The following is a 15125-nucleotide window of genomic DNA, read 5'->3' as shown; positions in this document are numbered from 1 at the left end:
CTTGCTTAGCAATAACCTGCTCACTGACACTCAGTTTGGGTTCTGCCAGGGTCACTCAGCTCCTGACATCATTAAAATTTTTTGTTCAAAAATGGACAAAAGAGCTGAACTCCAGTGGTGAGGTGAGAGTAACTTTCCTTGACATCAAGGTATTTGTTGAGTGTGGCATCAAAGGTCCTTAGCAAAACTGGAGTCAATGGGAATCGGAGGGGGAATTCTCCGCTGTTTGGAGTCTTACCTAGCACGAAGGAGATGGTTGTTGGAGGTCAGTCATCTCAGTTCCAGGACATCACTGCAGGAGTTCCTCAGGGTAGTGTCCTAGGCCCAACCATCTTCAGCTGCTTGATCAATAACCTTACTTCCATCATAAGGTCAGAAGTGGGGATGTTCACTGATGATTGCACAATGTTCAGCACCATTTGCAACTCCTCAGATACTGAAGCAGTCCATGTCAAAATGCAGCAAAACCTGGAGAACATCCAGGTTTGGGCTGACAAGTGACAAGTAACATTCGTGCCACACAAGTGCCAGGCAATGACCATCTCCAACAACGTGAAATCTAACCATCACCCCTTCATGTTCAATGGCATTACCATCACTGAATTCCCCACTATCAACGTCCTAGGGTTATCATTGACCAGAAACTGAACTGGACTAGCCATATAGATACTGTGGCCACAAGAGCAAGCCAAAGGCTAGGAATCTTGCAGTGAGTAACTCACCTCCTGACTCCCCAAACCTGTCCACCATCTACAAGGCACAAGTCAGGAGTGTGATGGAATACTCTCCGCTTGTCTGGATGAGTGCAGCTCCAACAACACTCAAGAAGCTTGACACCGTCCAGGACAAAGCAGCCCGCTTGATTGGCACCCCATCCACAAACATTCACTCCCTCCACCACTGTCGCACAGTAGCAGCAGTGTGTACCATCTACAAGATGCACTGCAGAAACACACCAAGACTCCGTCAGCAGCACCTTCCAACCCCACGAATGCTACCTTCTAGAATGACGACGGCATCAGATAGATGGGAATACCACCAAGCCACTCGCCATCCTGACTTGGAAACATATCGCTGTTCCTTCACTGTCACTGGGTCAAAATCCTGGAACTCCCTCCCTAACAGCACTATGGGTGTATCTATTATCACATGGACTGCAGCGGTTCAAGAAGGCAGCTCACCACCACCTTCTCAAGGACAACTAGGGATGGGCAATGAATGCTGGCCCAGCCAGCGACGCCAACATCCCATGAATTAAAAAAATAATAATTTTTTAGCAAGTCATTTTCAGCTATTTAATATCAGGTTACTCACAGTAAGTGGATTGACAGTCTGTTTAAAATGCTTACTTTTAGCGATAAACCTTTTTTCAGCTTTCTTAGTAAACTGGACCAAGTTGACACTGTCAAATGCACCAAAGAATTTTAAAGTGTTTTCATCAAGTGATATTTTAAGACACTCAGTTGCTTTGGTTCATGGCACGTTCTGGTTTTGTGAAAAGAAAATGACTTTGGGCAGAAAATTGAGGGAAAAGACACTTCACAAAATGGACTTAATTTCCACCCGGACCACAGAATCACAGAATCACACAGTGCAGAAGAGGCCCTTCGGCCCATCGAGTCTGTACCTACACGTGAGAAACACCTGACCTACCTACCTACCTAATCCCATTTACCAGCACTTGGCCCATAGCCTTGAATGTTATGACGTGCCAAGTGCTCATCCAGGTACTTTTTAAAGGATGTGAGGCAACCCGCCTCCACCACCCTCCCAGGCAGCGCATTCCAGACCGTCACCACCCACTGGGTGAAAAAGTTTTTCCTCACATCCCCCCTAAACCTCCTGTCCCTCAACTTGAACTTGTGTCTCCTCGTGACTGACCCTTCAACTAAGGGGAACAGCTGCTCCCTATCCACCCTGTCCATGCCCCTCATAATCTTGTACACCTCGATCAGGTTGCCCCTCAGTCTTCTCTGCTCCAACGAAAACAACCCAAGTCTATCCAACCTCTCTTCATAACTTAAATGTTTCATCCCAGGCAACATCCTGGTGAAACTCTGCCCCATAATATAAACGCACTTTATTAGAGCTGTGAGACTGGGCTTCAGGTGCAGTATTAAACCAAACACCAACTTGCCTAGTAAAGTGGACATAGCGGATCTCATGGCACTATGTTAAGGAAAAATAACGAATCCTGATTGTCTTGGTTAATACCACCTCCCACCCCCACCCCAACCCCCACCCCAACCCTCCTCTCCCTTTGAGCAACTTCACCAAACAACTGATTTTCTGGTTATTCCTTCAGCTGCTGTTTGTGGGCCCTTTGCTGTGTGAAAACTGGTTGCCATAGTTGCCCCATAGCAGCAACTGTACTTCCACATTCACTGGCCGTAAAGCACCTCAGGCTATCCCGAGACTTTCTTTCCCTCACATTCTGGTTAATGTATGGATTCAGATTTTGTTTTTAGAAACTATGTTTTGTTGCCCCTAAACAGAAAGAGTCAGTTCTGGAAAACACTGTCAAGCGTGAAGTTGACATTTGATATCCTGTTGTATTTGCGTTTTCTGACGTTTAATCATCCTTTTTTTTGAATTGCCAGGTCACATTGATGTCTTCACGTCAAAACTGATTTTGATTGACCAGTTTCCAGCATTATCAATAGCAGAAAAATTTGGATCTTTCAAGTGAGTGATTGCATTGTGTTTCAACGTTAGTTGATGCTTCCCAGATCCACGTTCGTCTCTCCTGCTGGCTCCCTATTTATATCTCATCAGGTTTCAGCACCTTGCAACGCACCAAAACATCCCTAATCTAAGTGACACAACATTCTCTGTGACTGGGATCATGGTGTGGGATGCTTTATGCAGTGTTACAGACACTATGTAAATGCAAATCTTTGTTGTTCTCCTTGGTTTCTTCGCAGCCTTTTAACATGTGGAATAAAGCGCTCTCCATCAGTGCCTCTCCTCTGCTACCGAGCTCAAATGATTCTTCTTTCTACTTTTACATATCCAGTTAGGAACATGGAGGGTCCAGTCCATTCCCTAAGACTGCCCTAATATTCAATTAGAGGTTGATCTGTGTCTCGACTCCATTTACCCACCTTTGCACCATATCCCTTTTGTACCCTTACCCAACTAAAAACCTATTGATCTCAGTCGTGAAGTCTTCAATATTGTCCCAGACAGAATTCCAGCTTTCTGCTCACCTTCGTGTGAAAAATGCTTTCTGATTTCACCCCTGAAGGGCCAAGTTCTAATTTTAAAATGATCAGAGAAAATAGTCTCTCTGTATCGACCCTAACTAATACTTGGAACATTTTAAACACATTGAAAACAGATAAGCAAGGAGCTAATGGGAGGAAAGATCTTGTAACAGTCGCTCTCACAAGAGACAAAATATTTGGCAAACTAATAGGCAGACAAGTCACCAGGACCTGATGGCCTGCATCCAAGGGTTTTAAAGGAAGTGGCTGCAGAGATAATGGAAATATTCCAGAACTCACTGGATTCCGGGAGGGTCCCAGCTGATTGGAAAACCGCTAATGTGAAGCCCCTGTTCAAGAAGGGAGGGAGACAAAAAGCAGGAAACTATAGGCCAGTCAGCCTAACATCTGTCGTTGGGAAGATGCTAGAGTCCATTATTAAGGAAGAAATAACAGGACATTTAGAAAAATTTAACCCAATCAAACAGAATCAACATGGTTTTGTGAAAAGGAAATCATGTTTGACAAATTTGCTGGAGCTCTTTGAGGATATAACAAGCAGAGTTGATAAAGGGGAACCGGTAGATGTAGTGTATTTAGATTTCCAGAAGGCATTCAATAAGGTGCCACGTAAAAGGTTATTGCATGAGATAGGAGATAGGAGCTCATTACACCCTTATTGGGTGTAATGTATTAGCATGGATTGAGGATTGGTTAACACACAGAAGGCAGAGAGTTGGGATTAATGGGTCTTTTTCAGATTGGAAAGACGTAACTAGTGGAGTGCCACAAGGATCAGTCCTAGGGCCTCAATTATTTACTATCTATATTAATGACTTGGTGCAGGGGGAGAGTGTAATGTATCCAAATTTGCTGACTATACAAAAATAGGTGGAGGGCATGTTGTGATGAGGACATAAGGAATCTGCAAGGGGATATAGATAGGTTGAGAGAGTGGGAAAAAACTTGACAGATGGTGTTTAATGTAGGAAAGTGTGAGGTCATGCACTTTGGTCGGAAGAATCAAAAAAAAGACTATTATTTAAATGGAGAGAGACTCCAAAAAAGTGCAGCACAGAGGGATCTGGGTGATCTTGTGCCTGAAACAAAAAGTTAGCATGTAGGTGCAGCAAGTAATTAAGAAGGCAAATGGAATTTTGGCCTGTATTGCTAGGGGGTTGGAGTTTAAAAATAGGGAAGTCGTGTTACAACTGTGCAGTGTGCAGCACCTGGAGTACTGTGTAGTTTTGGTCCCCGTATTTAAGAAAGGATATACTGGCATTGGAGGCAGTTCAAAAGGGATTCCTGGGCTGATTCCTGGGATGAAGGGGTTGACTTATCAAGAACGGCTAAACAGGTTAGGCCTTTATTCATTAGAGTTTAGATGAATGAGGGGTGATCTTATTGAAACGTACAAGATTCTGAGGGGGCTTGACAGGGTAGATGTTGAGAAGATGTTTCCACTAGTGGGGGAATCTTGAACTAGGGGACATAGTTACAGAATAAGGGGGCACTCATTTAAAACAGATGCGAAGGAATTCCCTCTCAGAGGGTAGTGAATGTCTGGAATTCTCTACCCCGGAGAGTTGTGGAGGCTAGATCACTGCAAGTGTCTAAAGAGAAGGTAGAGAGGTTTTTGAAATATCAGGGAGTTGAGGGCTATGAGGAGCTGGCACGAAAGAGGAGTTGAGGCCTGGGGCGGATCAGCCATGATCTTATTGAATGACAGGACAGGCTTGAGGGGCCGAATGGCCTACTCCTGCTCCTATTTCTTATGTTTGATGACTCAGTCTTTAGAACTCAAGAGGATGCAAGCTAAGTTAATAAAACATCCTTTCTAATTTAACCCTCTGAACCCTGATATCGTTCTGGTGAATCTAGAGCTAGAACGCTGTAACTAGAGCACCTTTTGCACTCACCCTGTGATCCATCCTAGGCCCTGCTTTTCCTCACCCATGTGCGATCCATTGTGCCTTTTCTCATAGACAATATTTCAGCATGCTCGCTAATCCTGTCCAACTTTAGCTCTCGTGCCCATTGCCCCTTTGGTGTCCGAATGCTGATCCGACGATCCGGTCTCGGATATGCTAAAATTTCACTTCAGCCAAGCATTGGAAAAAGTGAAGCAAAAAACAGAAAATGCTGGAAAAGCTCAGCAGGTCTAGTAGCATCCCTCTTTCTTTCACGGGAGCTGTTAGACCTGCTGAGTTTTTCCACCATTTTCTGTTTTTGTTTCCGATTTCTAGCAACAGCAGTATTTTGTTTTTATTATATTGGAAAAAGTGAAACTATCACCTTAGCCCCCGTGTCACCCACACCCATGCTACCACATCATCTCCTGGCCTGGCCACTGGCTTAGGCTAAACCAGCCTGCTTCAACCTCTGCATCTCTGTGCCTTTCAACTCCAATTCCTCCCTTTCAAAGGCTGCCTACTTCTACCTCTGTATCAGTACGCCTTCACCCTGCCTTAGCCCGTCTGCCGCTGAATCCCCTGACCATGCTTTTATCATCTCCACCTTGGATTATTCCAGTGTTCTCCTGACTGGTATCTCATCCTTCATCCACAGAAAATAATGCTGCCTGTATCCACACGCAATCCCTTGTGGCTGTTGACCTACAATGGATCCTGAACCTCTAATGACTTAAATTTAAAGTTCTTATTAATGCTTAAATCCCTCCCTGGCCTTGCCTCTCCCTATTTTTGTAATCTCCTCTCCTTGCAGGGGCTGGGGGAGGTTACCAAGATAGGGAGGGTTGTATGGTTGGAGGAGGTTGCAGAGATAGGGAGGGGTGTAGGGGCTGGAGGAGGTTACAGAAATAGGGAGTGTTGTCGGGGCTGGAGGAGGTTACAGAGATGGGGGGGTTGTAGGGACTGGCGAAGGTTACAGAGATGGGGGGGGTTGTTGGGGCTGGAGGAGGTTACAGAGATGGGGGGGGTTGTAGGGACTGGAGAAGGTTACAGAGATGGGGGGGTTTGTCGGGGCTGGAAGAGGTTACAGAGATGGGGTGTTGTAGGGACTGGAGGAGGTTACAGAGATGGGGGGTTGTAGGGACTGGAGGAGGTTACAGAGATCGGGGGGTTGTAGGGACTGGAGGAGGTTACAGAGATGGGGGGTTGTAGGGACTGGAGGAGGTTACAGAGATGGGGGCGTTGTAGGGACTGGAGGAGGTTACAGAGATAGGTAGGTTGTAGGGCTAAAGGTGGTTAGAGATAAGGAGGGTTGTAAGGCTGGCAGAGATTACAGAGATAGGGAGGGGTGAAGCTATTGAGGGATTTGGGTAAGAGGCTGAGAATTTTAAATTTTACCCATTCTCTTCACCCTACTTCTGGTGGCATTTCCTGCAGCCAACATGGTCCCCTGCTCTGGAACTCCCTCTCTAAACCCTAAGGCCCTCTAATCTCATTTTGTGGTCTAGCACTGACTTTCTCTCTGTTTCTGTGACAGAGTTTGTGAGGTAATCTAATCTGCACCTTATGTAACGAATGCACCATAATCCAACTGTAGAATTTTTTTATGTTTATAGATTCAAATTTAGAAAGTTACTATTGGTCTTTTGATATAAATGAGAAAATCAGGAAAAGGAACCCATAAAATTGAGCAGAAGTGAACCTTTTGAAATGATATGCACCGACAATGGGAGAGCTACCTTGGACTCAGAGGAGTTGACTATGGCCATTAACAGATTTCCCACTTGGGACAAGTGTGGAGAAATGTTAAATATTGCTTATTGAAAGTAAAATAGTGACATGTGTGTAGGATTGATGGGGCGGGATCTGTAGGAAGCTGGAAAACTCTAAAGGTGTTTGTTAACCTATCATTCACCTTGTCTGGGTATAATAGTATGGCGGCTATGTCACTGGACTAATAACCCTGAGGCATTGGTTCTGAAGTAGTCTAGCAAGCCACACCTTTCCCTCAGACTGCTTCAAAGAATATCTTCAGTTATTTGTAACACTTGTTGCTTGGAGACACATATTTGTTAGTAATTGATTGTAATGCTGCGGCTGACACTTTCCCTTGTGTCATACAGTGCCACAAGAGGATGTACCATTCTGCCAGTATCTAGGTGCAAGAGTCAATGTGAGGTTGGTAGTTTATTGAACATGACCCTCGAATTTGTTGGAGCTCTCCTGGTGTCTCACATAAACAGGCTTTGCACCCAGAGTCCTGCAGAATTTCCAGAAACCTATTTTTAGATTAAGAGCCCTGGAGAAAGCACACAAACAGCGGGCAAAACTACTCCACCTTGCCCCAGCCACCTTTTAAAGTTGTAAAAGCTAATAAATGGAATTGAAACACGCAACACTGCTTCAGGTAAAATTATATCACTGGGGCAAAGAGTTCGTTTGGGTTGGTTGAAACGTGTGAAAGGCAAGTTTAACAATGATGTCAGAAGTTTTGCTTTGAAGCCCAGATTCGCCCAGGTTTGAGCAGCAGAGAGAACCCCCGGGGCCATTTTAAAATTGTGTGCGAGTAACTGCAGCTTTTCTAGACGGGTGGCCTTGTCTGTATTTTGTGGAAGGTTTATTGCTGCCCGAGTGTTAACAATGACCTTGGGTCATTCCTGGCATTGTGACAGACTCTCTACTGACAATAGCAACACCTTCAAAGACAAAACTGTTGCTTCCTTTGTGTTAATAACATTCACTGATTAATAAATGTACAGAGTAAAAGTCTTTAACTGCTTTTCAAAAGTACTCTTTTATGGCCCTAATAACATGGTCATTGCACTCTGGAAGAAGGATATACACGGTACAGTCATGCACAAACACTCGCACACGTTTGCAGTCACACTTAATTGCACACATAGACGCATTTGCACCTCCGCCTGCATACACTCACAATCCCTCACCATTTTTTGCTTTGCAACTGCTACCATGTGCTGTAATTGTACTTTCTGGTTTGATGAGCCTCTATCTCTTTCTTTGCCAACCTTATTTATTGTTAACAAAAACAGAATTACCTGGAAAAACTCAGCAGGTCTGGCAGCATCGGCGGAGAAGAAAAGAGTTGATGTTTCGAGTTAGTTTTATATTGCCCTGAGTTCTGTGCTTTGTGGTGTTCTGGCTGGATAACAGAGACAAACGTATTTTGCTTGTATCTACAATACATATGTTTCCATTTTCCTACGTCCATTCGAATTGTGGTTTTGACTGTATTTCTTCTCCTTTCATTCACAGCCCTTTAAATTCATTGAATATCTTGCACCATATACTGAAAAAAGTTTCAAGGTGAGTACTATGTGTGTAATTTTTTTATTCCTTCATGGGATGTGAATGTTGCTGGCAAGGCCAGCATTTGTTGCTCATCCCTAATTGCTCTTTTTGTGTGATTTGTTGCTGAAAGGCTTTTGAGACCCCTGGATGTTTGCACAGTGATCAACAGAACAACTTATTTTTCTCTCTGCGCTTCAGTTAATATAATGATCATTGAGAATTCTGAGAAATCCTTAGAGTAGATACACTTTCACAAACCTAAACACACTCGCAGTTGTTTTATTCCATTCATAATGAGGGATGCCCGCTTTGACCTTTGAACTTGTATCTTATGGAAGTGATCATGGAACAGAATCATGGAATCAACCCATTATGTGGATGTTGACTCTCTGTAAGACCAACTCACATAGTCCCACCCCACTGTCTTTTCCCTGTGGCCCAGAATTTTTTTTCTCTTGAGATAATTATCCAATTCCTTTTGAAAACCACAATTGAAACTGCCTCCGGCACATTCTTAGGCAGGGCATTCCAGATCCTAACCACTTGCTGTTTAAAAAAAAGATTTTCCTTAGGTCGCCATTGTTTCTTTTGCCAATCACCTTAAATCTGTGTCCTCTGGTTCTGGATCCTTCCGCCAAAGGGAACGGTTTCACCCTATCTACTTTGTCCAGACCTCTCATGATATTGAATATCTCTATCAAATCTCCTCTTAATCTTCTCTTGCCCAAGGAGAACAGCCCCAGCATCTCCAGTCTATCTACGTAACTGAAGTTCCTCATTCTTGGAACCATTCTCGTGAACCTTTTCTGCACCCTCTCTAATCTTTCCTAAAGTGTGGTGCCCAGAACTGGGCGCAGTACTCCAGTTGAAGCCAAACTAGTATTTTTAACAGGTTTAACTTAATTTCCTTGATTTGGTTATTTTTGTCCCTATTGATAAAGTCCAGGATCCTGTATGATTTATTAAATGCCTTCTCAACCTGTCCTGCTGCCTTCAATGATTTCTGCACCTATACCCCCAGCTCCCTCTGCTCCTGCACCCCCTTTAGACTTGTACCCTTTATTCTATATTGTCTCTCTGCGTTCTTCCTTTCAAAATAAATCACTTTGCATTTCTCTGCATTAATTTTCTTCTGGCGCCTGTCTGCCCAATCCACCAACCTGCCTATGTCCTTTTAAGGCTTAACACTATCCTCAATACTTCCAAGTTTTATATCATCCACAAATTTTAAATTTGTGTCCTGTACACCCAAGTCTAGGTCAGTAGTAAGAAAAGCAGGAACCCTAACATCGACTATATTATATCCCACTCTGTATTTTCCTCCAGTCCGGAAAATAGCCATTCACCACAATCCCTGTTCCCTGTCGCTTAGCTAATTTCATATCCATGCTGCGACTACTGTCCTTTTTACCCCATGAGCTCTAACTTTGCTGTCAAAGCCTGTATCAAATGCCTTTTGGAAGTTCACGTACACCACATTTAATCCATTAGCTGCAAGACCCTCATCAATGGTCTACGTTACTCATCATAAAGCTCAAGCAAGTTAGTTAAGCCAGGGACAGGAAAGCTATTAAAATAGCAGACTGGATACATGAACTGAACTGTTGCCCTAAGAGAAATCTGCTATTGCAAGTCTTTGCATTCTCAGTCATTTTATCCTTAAAAATGTATTTTCTTATTTAATGCTAATTGTTACAATAACATGTCACAATGATGATTAAACTTAAGCATTTTGTACAGAGCATACAAAGCTAACAAGAGGAAACCTGGGGAGATATATTTGCAATGAGAAGTTATTAATTACATCCAGAAACAACAAACCAAGTTGAGCAGTGATGAAAATTTGCCAGTAGAAAAGGCTGAGGCAGTCAAATTACCGACAACTGGTTTGTGAAATTTCATAGCTCAAACTCTGGTGATAACTCTAGAATCCAGTATAACAAAAATACACTTTGGAAAGTTGTGTGAATCAGTGACGATGAGTGTCACTGCTATAATATCCTTTCATTCTAATATTGTGTATTCTACTAACTGTGAACAGCACCATGTGAGTGTCAGTTCTGGATTGTCTTTGGGTGTATTTTGGATAATCCGAATAAATAGATCGGAATGTTCATAATTCGCCTTTAGATGACCAGATTGATTATGGACGTGTACAGCCTCTAGTCCAATCCAAGTGTCATTGCTGATAACATTGTTCAGGAGGAAAGAACAGAGGGCAACATAGCTGAAGTGTTTAACTCAAGACATTTAGTGGAGTTACAGAAAAGGGATTCGCAGATAAAACATCATATCAGACAGTTTACTCAGAAACAGAGGCAAAGTGTATTCCAAAATCTTATTACCTTAAGGGTAATGTTTTCATGAGAAAATGGAGGCCTTCAGCAAATGGAAGCTGGAGGGGGGTGCATCAGATTATAATACCATTTGGATAGAGAAATGAAATTCTGAGGATAGCTCATGAAATTCCAATAGGGGGACATTTAGGAATTAGAAAGACACAGGCGAAGATACAAAAACATTTTTGTTTCGCCTCTATTGCATAGGGATGTAGTCAAATTCTGTAGAACATGTCACACATGTCAGGTAACAGGGAAACCACAAGCAGTGATTAAGCCAGCACCTTCAATTTCCATTCCAGCATTTGAAGACTCTTTTACTAGGGTCGTGATTGATTGTGTAGGACCCCTCCTAAAGACAAAAAATGGAAATCAATACTTACTGATGGATGTGTCTACCAGGTTTCCTGAAGCAGTATCTTTGAGAAATATTACTACATAGAAAACTGTGGAAGAGTTAACTAAATTTTTTACAAGATATGGTTTACCAAAAGAAATACAATCAGATCAGGATTCAAATTTCATGCCATAGCTGTTTAAGGAAGTAATGAGTAGTTTGGGGATAAAGCAGTTTAAGTCAACAGCTTATCATCCGCAGTCACAAGGGGCTTTGGAAAGATGGCATCAAACTCTAAAAACTATGATGAGGGCACATAGTCAGGATTATCTACAGGATTGGAATAGGAGAATTCCATTCTTGTTATTTGCTAATAGGAACGCTCCTAATGCATTAACTGGTTTTAGTCCTTTTGAACTAGTTTATGGTCATGAGGTAAGGGGACCACTGCAATTGATTCATGATAAATTGGTGCGTCAAAATTCAGAAACTACTCTCCTGGATTATTTATCAAACTTCAGAGAGAGATTGGACAGAGCGTGTGAGTTGGCCAAATATATCACAGCAAGTGATGAAAGTGAAGGCAGACAAGAAAGCTACAGCTCGTAGTTTTGTTGCTGGAGAGAAAGTGCTAGTCCTGTTATGTACTGGGTGACTCGTTAAAGGCAAGGTTTAGTGGGCCTTACAGGATTAAATAGAAATTGAGTGAACTAAATTATATGGTAAATACTCCAGATAGAAGAAAGAAGCAGAGGTTTGTCATGTAACTATGCTTAAAGAGTACTTTGACAGGGAAGAAGACCAAAAGGAGGTATTTGTGGTGGTAGATAATGAGAAAGAGGTAGTGATGCAGGATTCTGAAATTGATTTTCCTCTAATCAAATTGGATAATGAGGGGGTACTTGAAAACTTAAGTGTATTATTGAGTTACCTTTCAGACAAGTGTCAAAGTGATTTGGAGAAGCTATTGCAGTCACACAAAGATGTTTGTGGGAATAAATTGGGGAGGACAAATTTAGTTATACATGAGTTATGTGTAGAAGTTTCACCTTCGATAAGGCAACATCCTTATAGATTAAATCATGCAAAGTTATCACAAGCACAGAAAGAATTTGAATTCATGCTTCAAAATGATAGCATTGAGTCTAGTTGCAGTAACAGGAGCTCGTCCATTGTGCTGGTACTGAAACCGGATGGAACACACAGACTCTGTGTGGACTATCAAAAGGTGAACGCGGTGACAAAAGTAGATTCATATCCTACACCATGGTTGGAAGATTGTATTGAGAAGATGGGACAATCAAAATTTATCACAAAGATTGACTAGCTAAAAGGATATTGACAAGCACCACTATCAGAGAGAGCAAAGGAGATATTTTTTATGATGCCAAGTGGACCATAAGAGTTTAAAGTCATGCCATTTAGTATGAAAAATGCACTTGCAACATCTCAAAGGCTGACAGAGTAATTGCAGATCTGAGCAATTGTGCTGTGTATATTGACGACTTGATAGTTTTCAGTCAGACCGGGGAGGAGCATTTATAACATCTGGAAGAATTATTTACTCGATCACAAGAAGCTAATTTGGTGATGAACTTGGCGAAAAGTGAATTTGCAAAAGGGCAAGTTACGTATCTAGGCCATACCATTGGACAGGGTGAAGTGGCTCCGACAGACCTGAAAGTCAAGGCTATCATGGATTTCCCCGTGCCTACAACAAAATGAGAAGTTTTGAGATTTCTGGGCATCAGTGAGTTTTATCAGAAATTTGTACCAAATTTTAGCCGTGTGGTTGCTCCATTGACTGAACTGTTAAAAAAGAAGACGTTTCAATGGACACTGGAGTGTCAGGAGGCATTTGATAGTTTGAAAACTGTATTAACCACAACACCAGTTTTGGCAGTACCCAATTATGCCAAGCAATTTAAGTTGGCCGTTGACACAAGTGATACAGCCATAATGAATCTGGTCGTCTAAAGGCGAACTGTGAACGTTCAAATCTATTTAATCGGATTATCCAAAATACACCCAGAGACAATCCAGAACTGACACTCACATGGTGTTGTTCACAGTTAGTTACTGTTACAAGAAGATGACACTGGAATTGAAAAACTGCTGGGGGTAATTTTCACGGAAGTTGAATGTACAACAGAGGAGATATTCAACGATCGAAAAGGAGACTTTGGGGTTGGTGTCAGCGTTGAAGCGTTTTGAAATTTGCGTTGCAAACAATTCGTCAGAAACAATTATTTATACAGACCACAATCCTTTAAAGGAGATAATGTAAGATGGGTTCAGAAAATGAAGCCATCTTTTTAAATTATGATGGTTCATCTTTCCGATAAGGAGGAAGATGTCAAGAAGATATAATAATTTTCATAATGTTTTTGTAAAGTAGAGTAATAATGGGGTCTGTGTCTATGGGGGGGTGGTGTGTGCATGTGCATGTAATTGAATTAAAAGCAGCTGGTCTGAAGGCTTTGATGTAACAGAAGATAAGCTTAGTTTGAATTATTAAGTAGGTAAACATAGGGGAAGTTTTAGGATATAAGGTGTAAAGCGAACAACTGGGATATGCAAAAAGAAAAAAATCTGGACCAATAAGGGAAAGAATTCTGGGAAATTCCTCTCTGACCACCTCAGGATTCAACATTCCTATTGATTGAACCAGACTAGACTGAATTCAAAAGAGGAAGTGAACTATTACACCTAGCTAGGAGAAGTTAAGAAACAGTGTGTTTATTTTTCCCAAAGATTATTTGTAAAATTCGCACGATTGGAGAGATTTTTATTATTAGAGAGGTAAAGTCCAAAGACATAGTGAAACGATGAGAATTTGCATTCAAAGGGGAAAATATGCAGTTGATGTACTTTATATGGATTTCAGCAAAATCTTTGACAAGGTCCCACATGGGAGACTTATAAAGAAGGCAAATGCACATGGGATACACGGTAATTTGATAAGGTGGATTCATAATTGGCTTAGTTGTAGGAGACAGAGGGTGATGACAGAAGGATGCTTTAGTGACTGGAAGCCAGTATCCAGTGGCGTACCACAGGGATCTGTGCTGGGTCCCCTATTATTCATCAATTATATAAACGACATAGATGACTATGTGGGGGTAGGATTAGTAAGTTTGCGGATGACACAAAGATTGGCTGGGAGTGAGGTTGAGTGTCTTGGGCTACAGGAAGATATAGACGGGATGGACAAATGGGCAGATAAGGGGAGCAGAGAAGACTGAGGGGCGACCTGATCGGGGTGTACAAAATTATGAGGGGCATGGACAGGGTGGATAGGGAGCAGCTGTTCCCCTTAGTTGAAGGGTCAGTCACGAGGAGACATAAGTTCAAGGTGAGGGGCAGGAGGATTGGGGGGATGTGAGGAAAAACTTTTTTACCCAGAGGGTGGTGATGATCTGGAATGTGCTGCCTGGGAGAGTGGTGGAGGTGGGTTGCCTCACATCCTTTAAAAAGTACCTGGATGAGCACTTGGCATGTCATAACATTCAAGGCTTTGGGCCAAGTGCTGGTAAATGGTAGGTAGGTCAGGTGTTTCTCACGTGTCGGTGCAGACTCGATAGGCCAAAGGGCCTCTTCTGCACTCTGTGAATCTGTGATTGTGTGATATGTATAAAGGAGTGAAAGTTGTGTGTAAGGGTAGGAATTCTAAGATCTAAAACAAGTGTGAAAAAGCTTCCAGCATCTTAGCCTCAAGCTGCTGTCTACAAAGGACTGAAGTTAAGAAAATTCACTTTGAATTGGATTGTTCAGGGTATCATTTTTCTTTACCTGGGTCTTTTAAAATCTGTTGCCTTAACAAAAGTGTAACTGGGAGTTAGATTAACTCGGGAAGTTAGAAATTATCATAGCAGTAATTTGTAGATTTGTGTGTGTGCTTAAAATCATTCCTTCTATTAATAAAGGTTTAATTTAGTTTTGTAAGAAACCTATAAGACTCAGTCTTATTACTACTGAATTCAAGGCATGCATCTTGAAATTTATACAAATTGCAAAACAGCTG

At 42.1% G+C, this 15125-nt stretch overlaps 1 protein-coding gene across 2 annotated transcripts in view; it reads left to right on the top strand.

Moving 5' to 3' along the window:
• The window catches only part of ice2 (interactor of little elongator complex ELL subunit 2), a 108569-nt gene that overhangs the window by 79471 nt on the left and 13973 nt on the right, over positions 1-15125 (top strand). For both annotated transcript variants that reach the window (XM_078532612.1, XM_078532611.1), the window contains exons 12-13: positions 2601-2685; positions 8390-8440. In XM_078532612.1, coding sequence (XP_078388738.1) covers positions 2601-2685; positions 8390-8440 — 136 coding nt within the window. The remainder of the gene's footprint in view (positions 1-2600; positions 2686-8389; positions 8441-15125) is intronic.

This window comes from Cetorhinus maximus, chromosome 30 (assembly GCF_964194155.1).
Source record: "Cetorhinus maximus chromosome 30, sCetMax3.hap1.1, whole genome shotgun sequence".
NCBI classification, from domain to species: domain Eukaryota; kingdom Metazoa; phylum Chordata; class Chondrichthyes; order Lamniformes; family Cetorhinidae; genus Cetorhinus; species Cetorhinus maximus.
The sequence above is the reverse complement of the archived record's forward strand: the minus strand, read 5'-3'. Positions and strand labels throughout refer to the sequence as shown.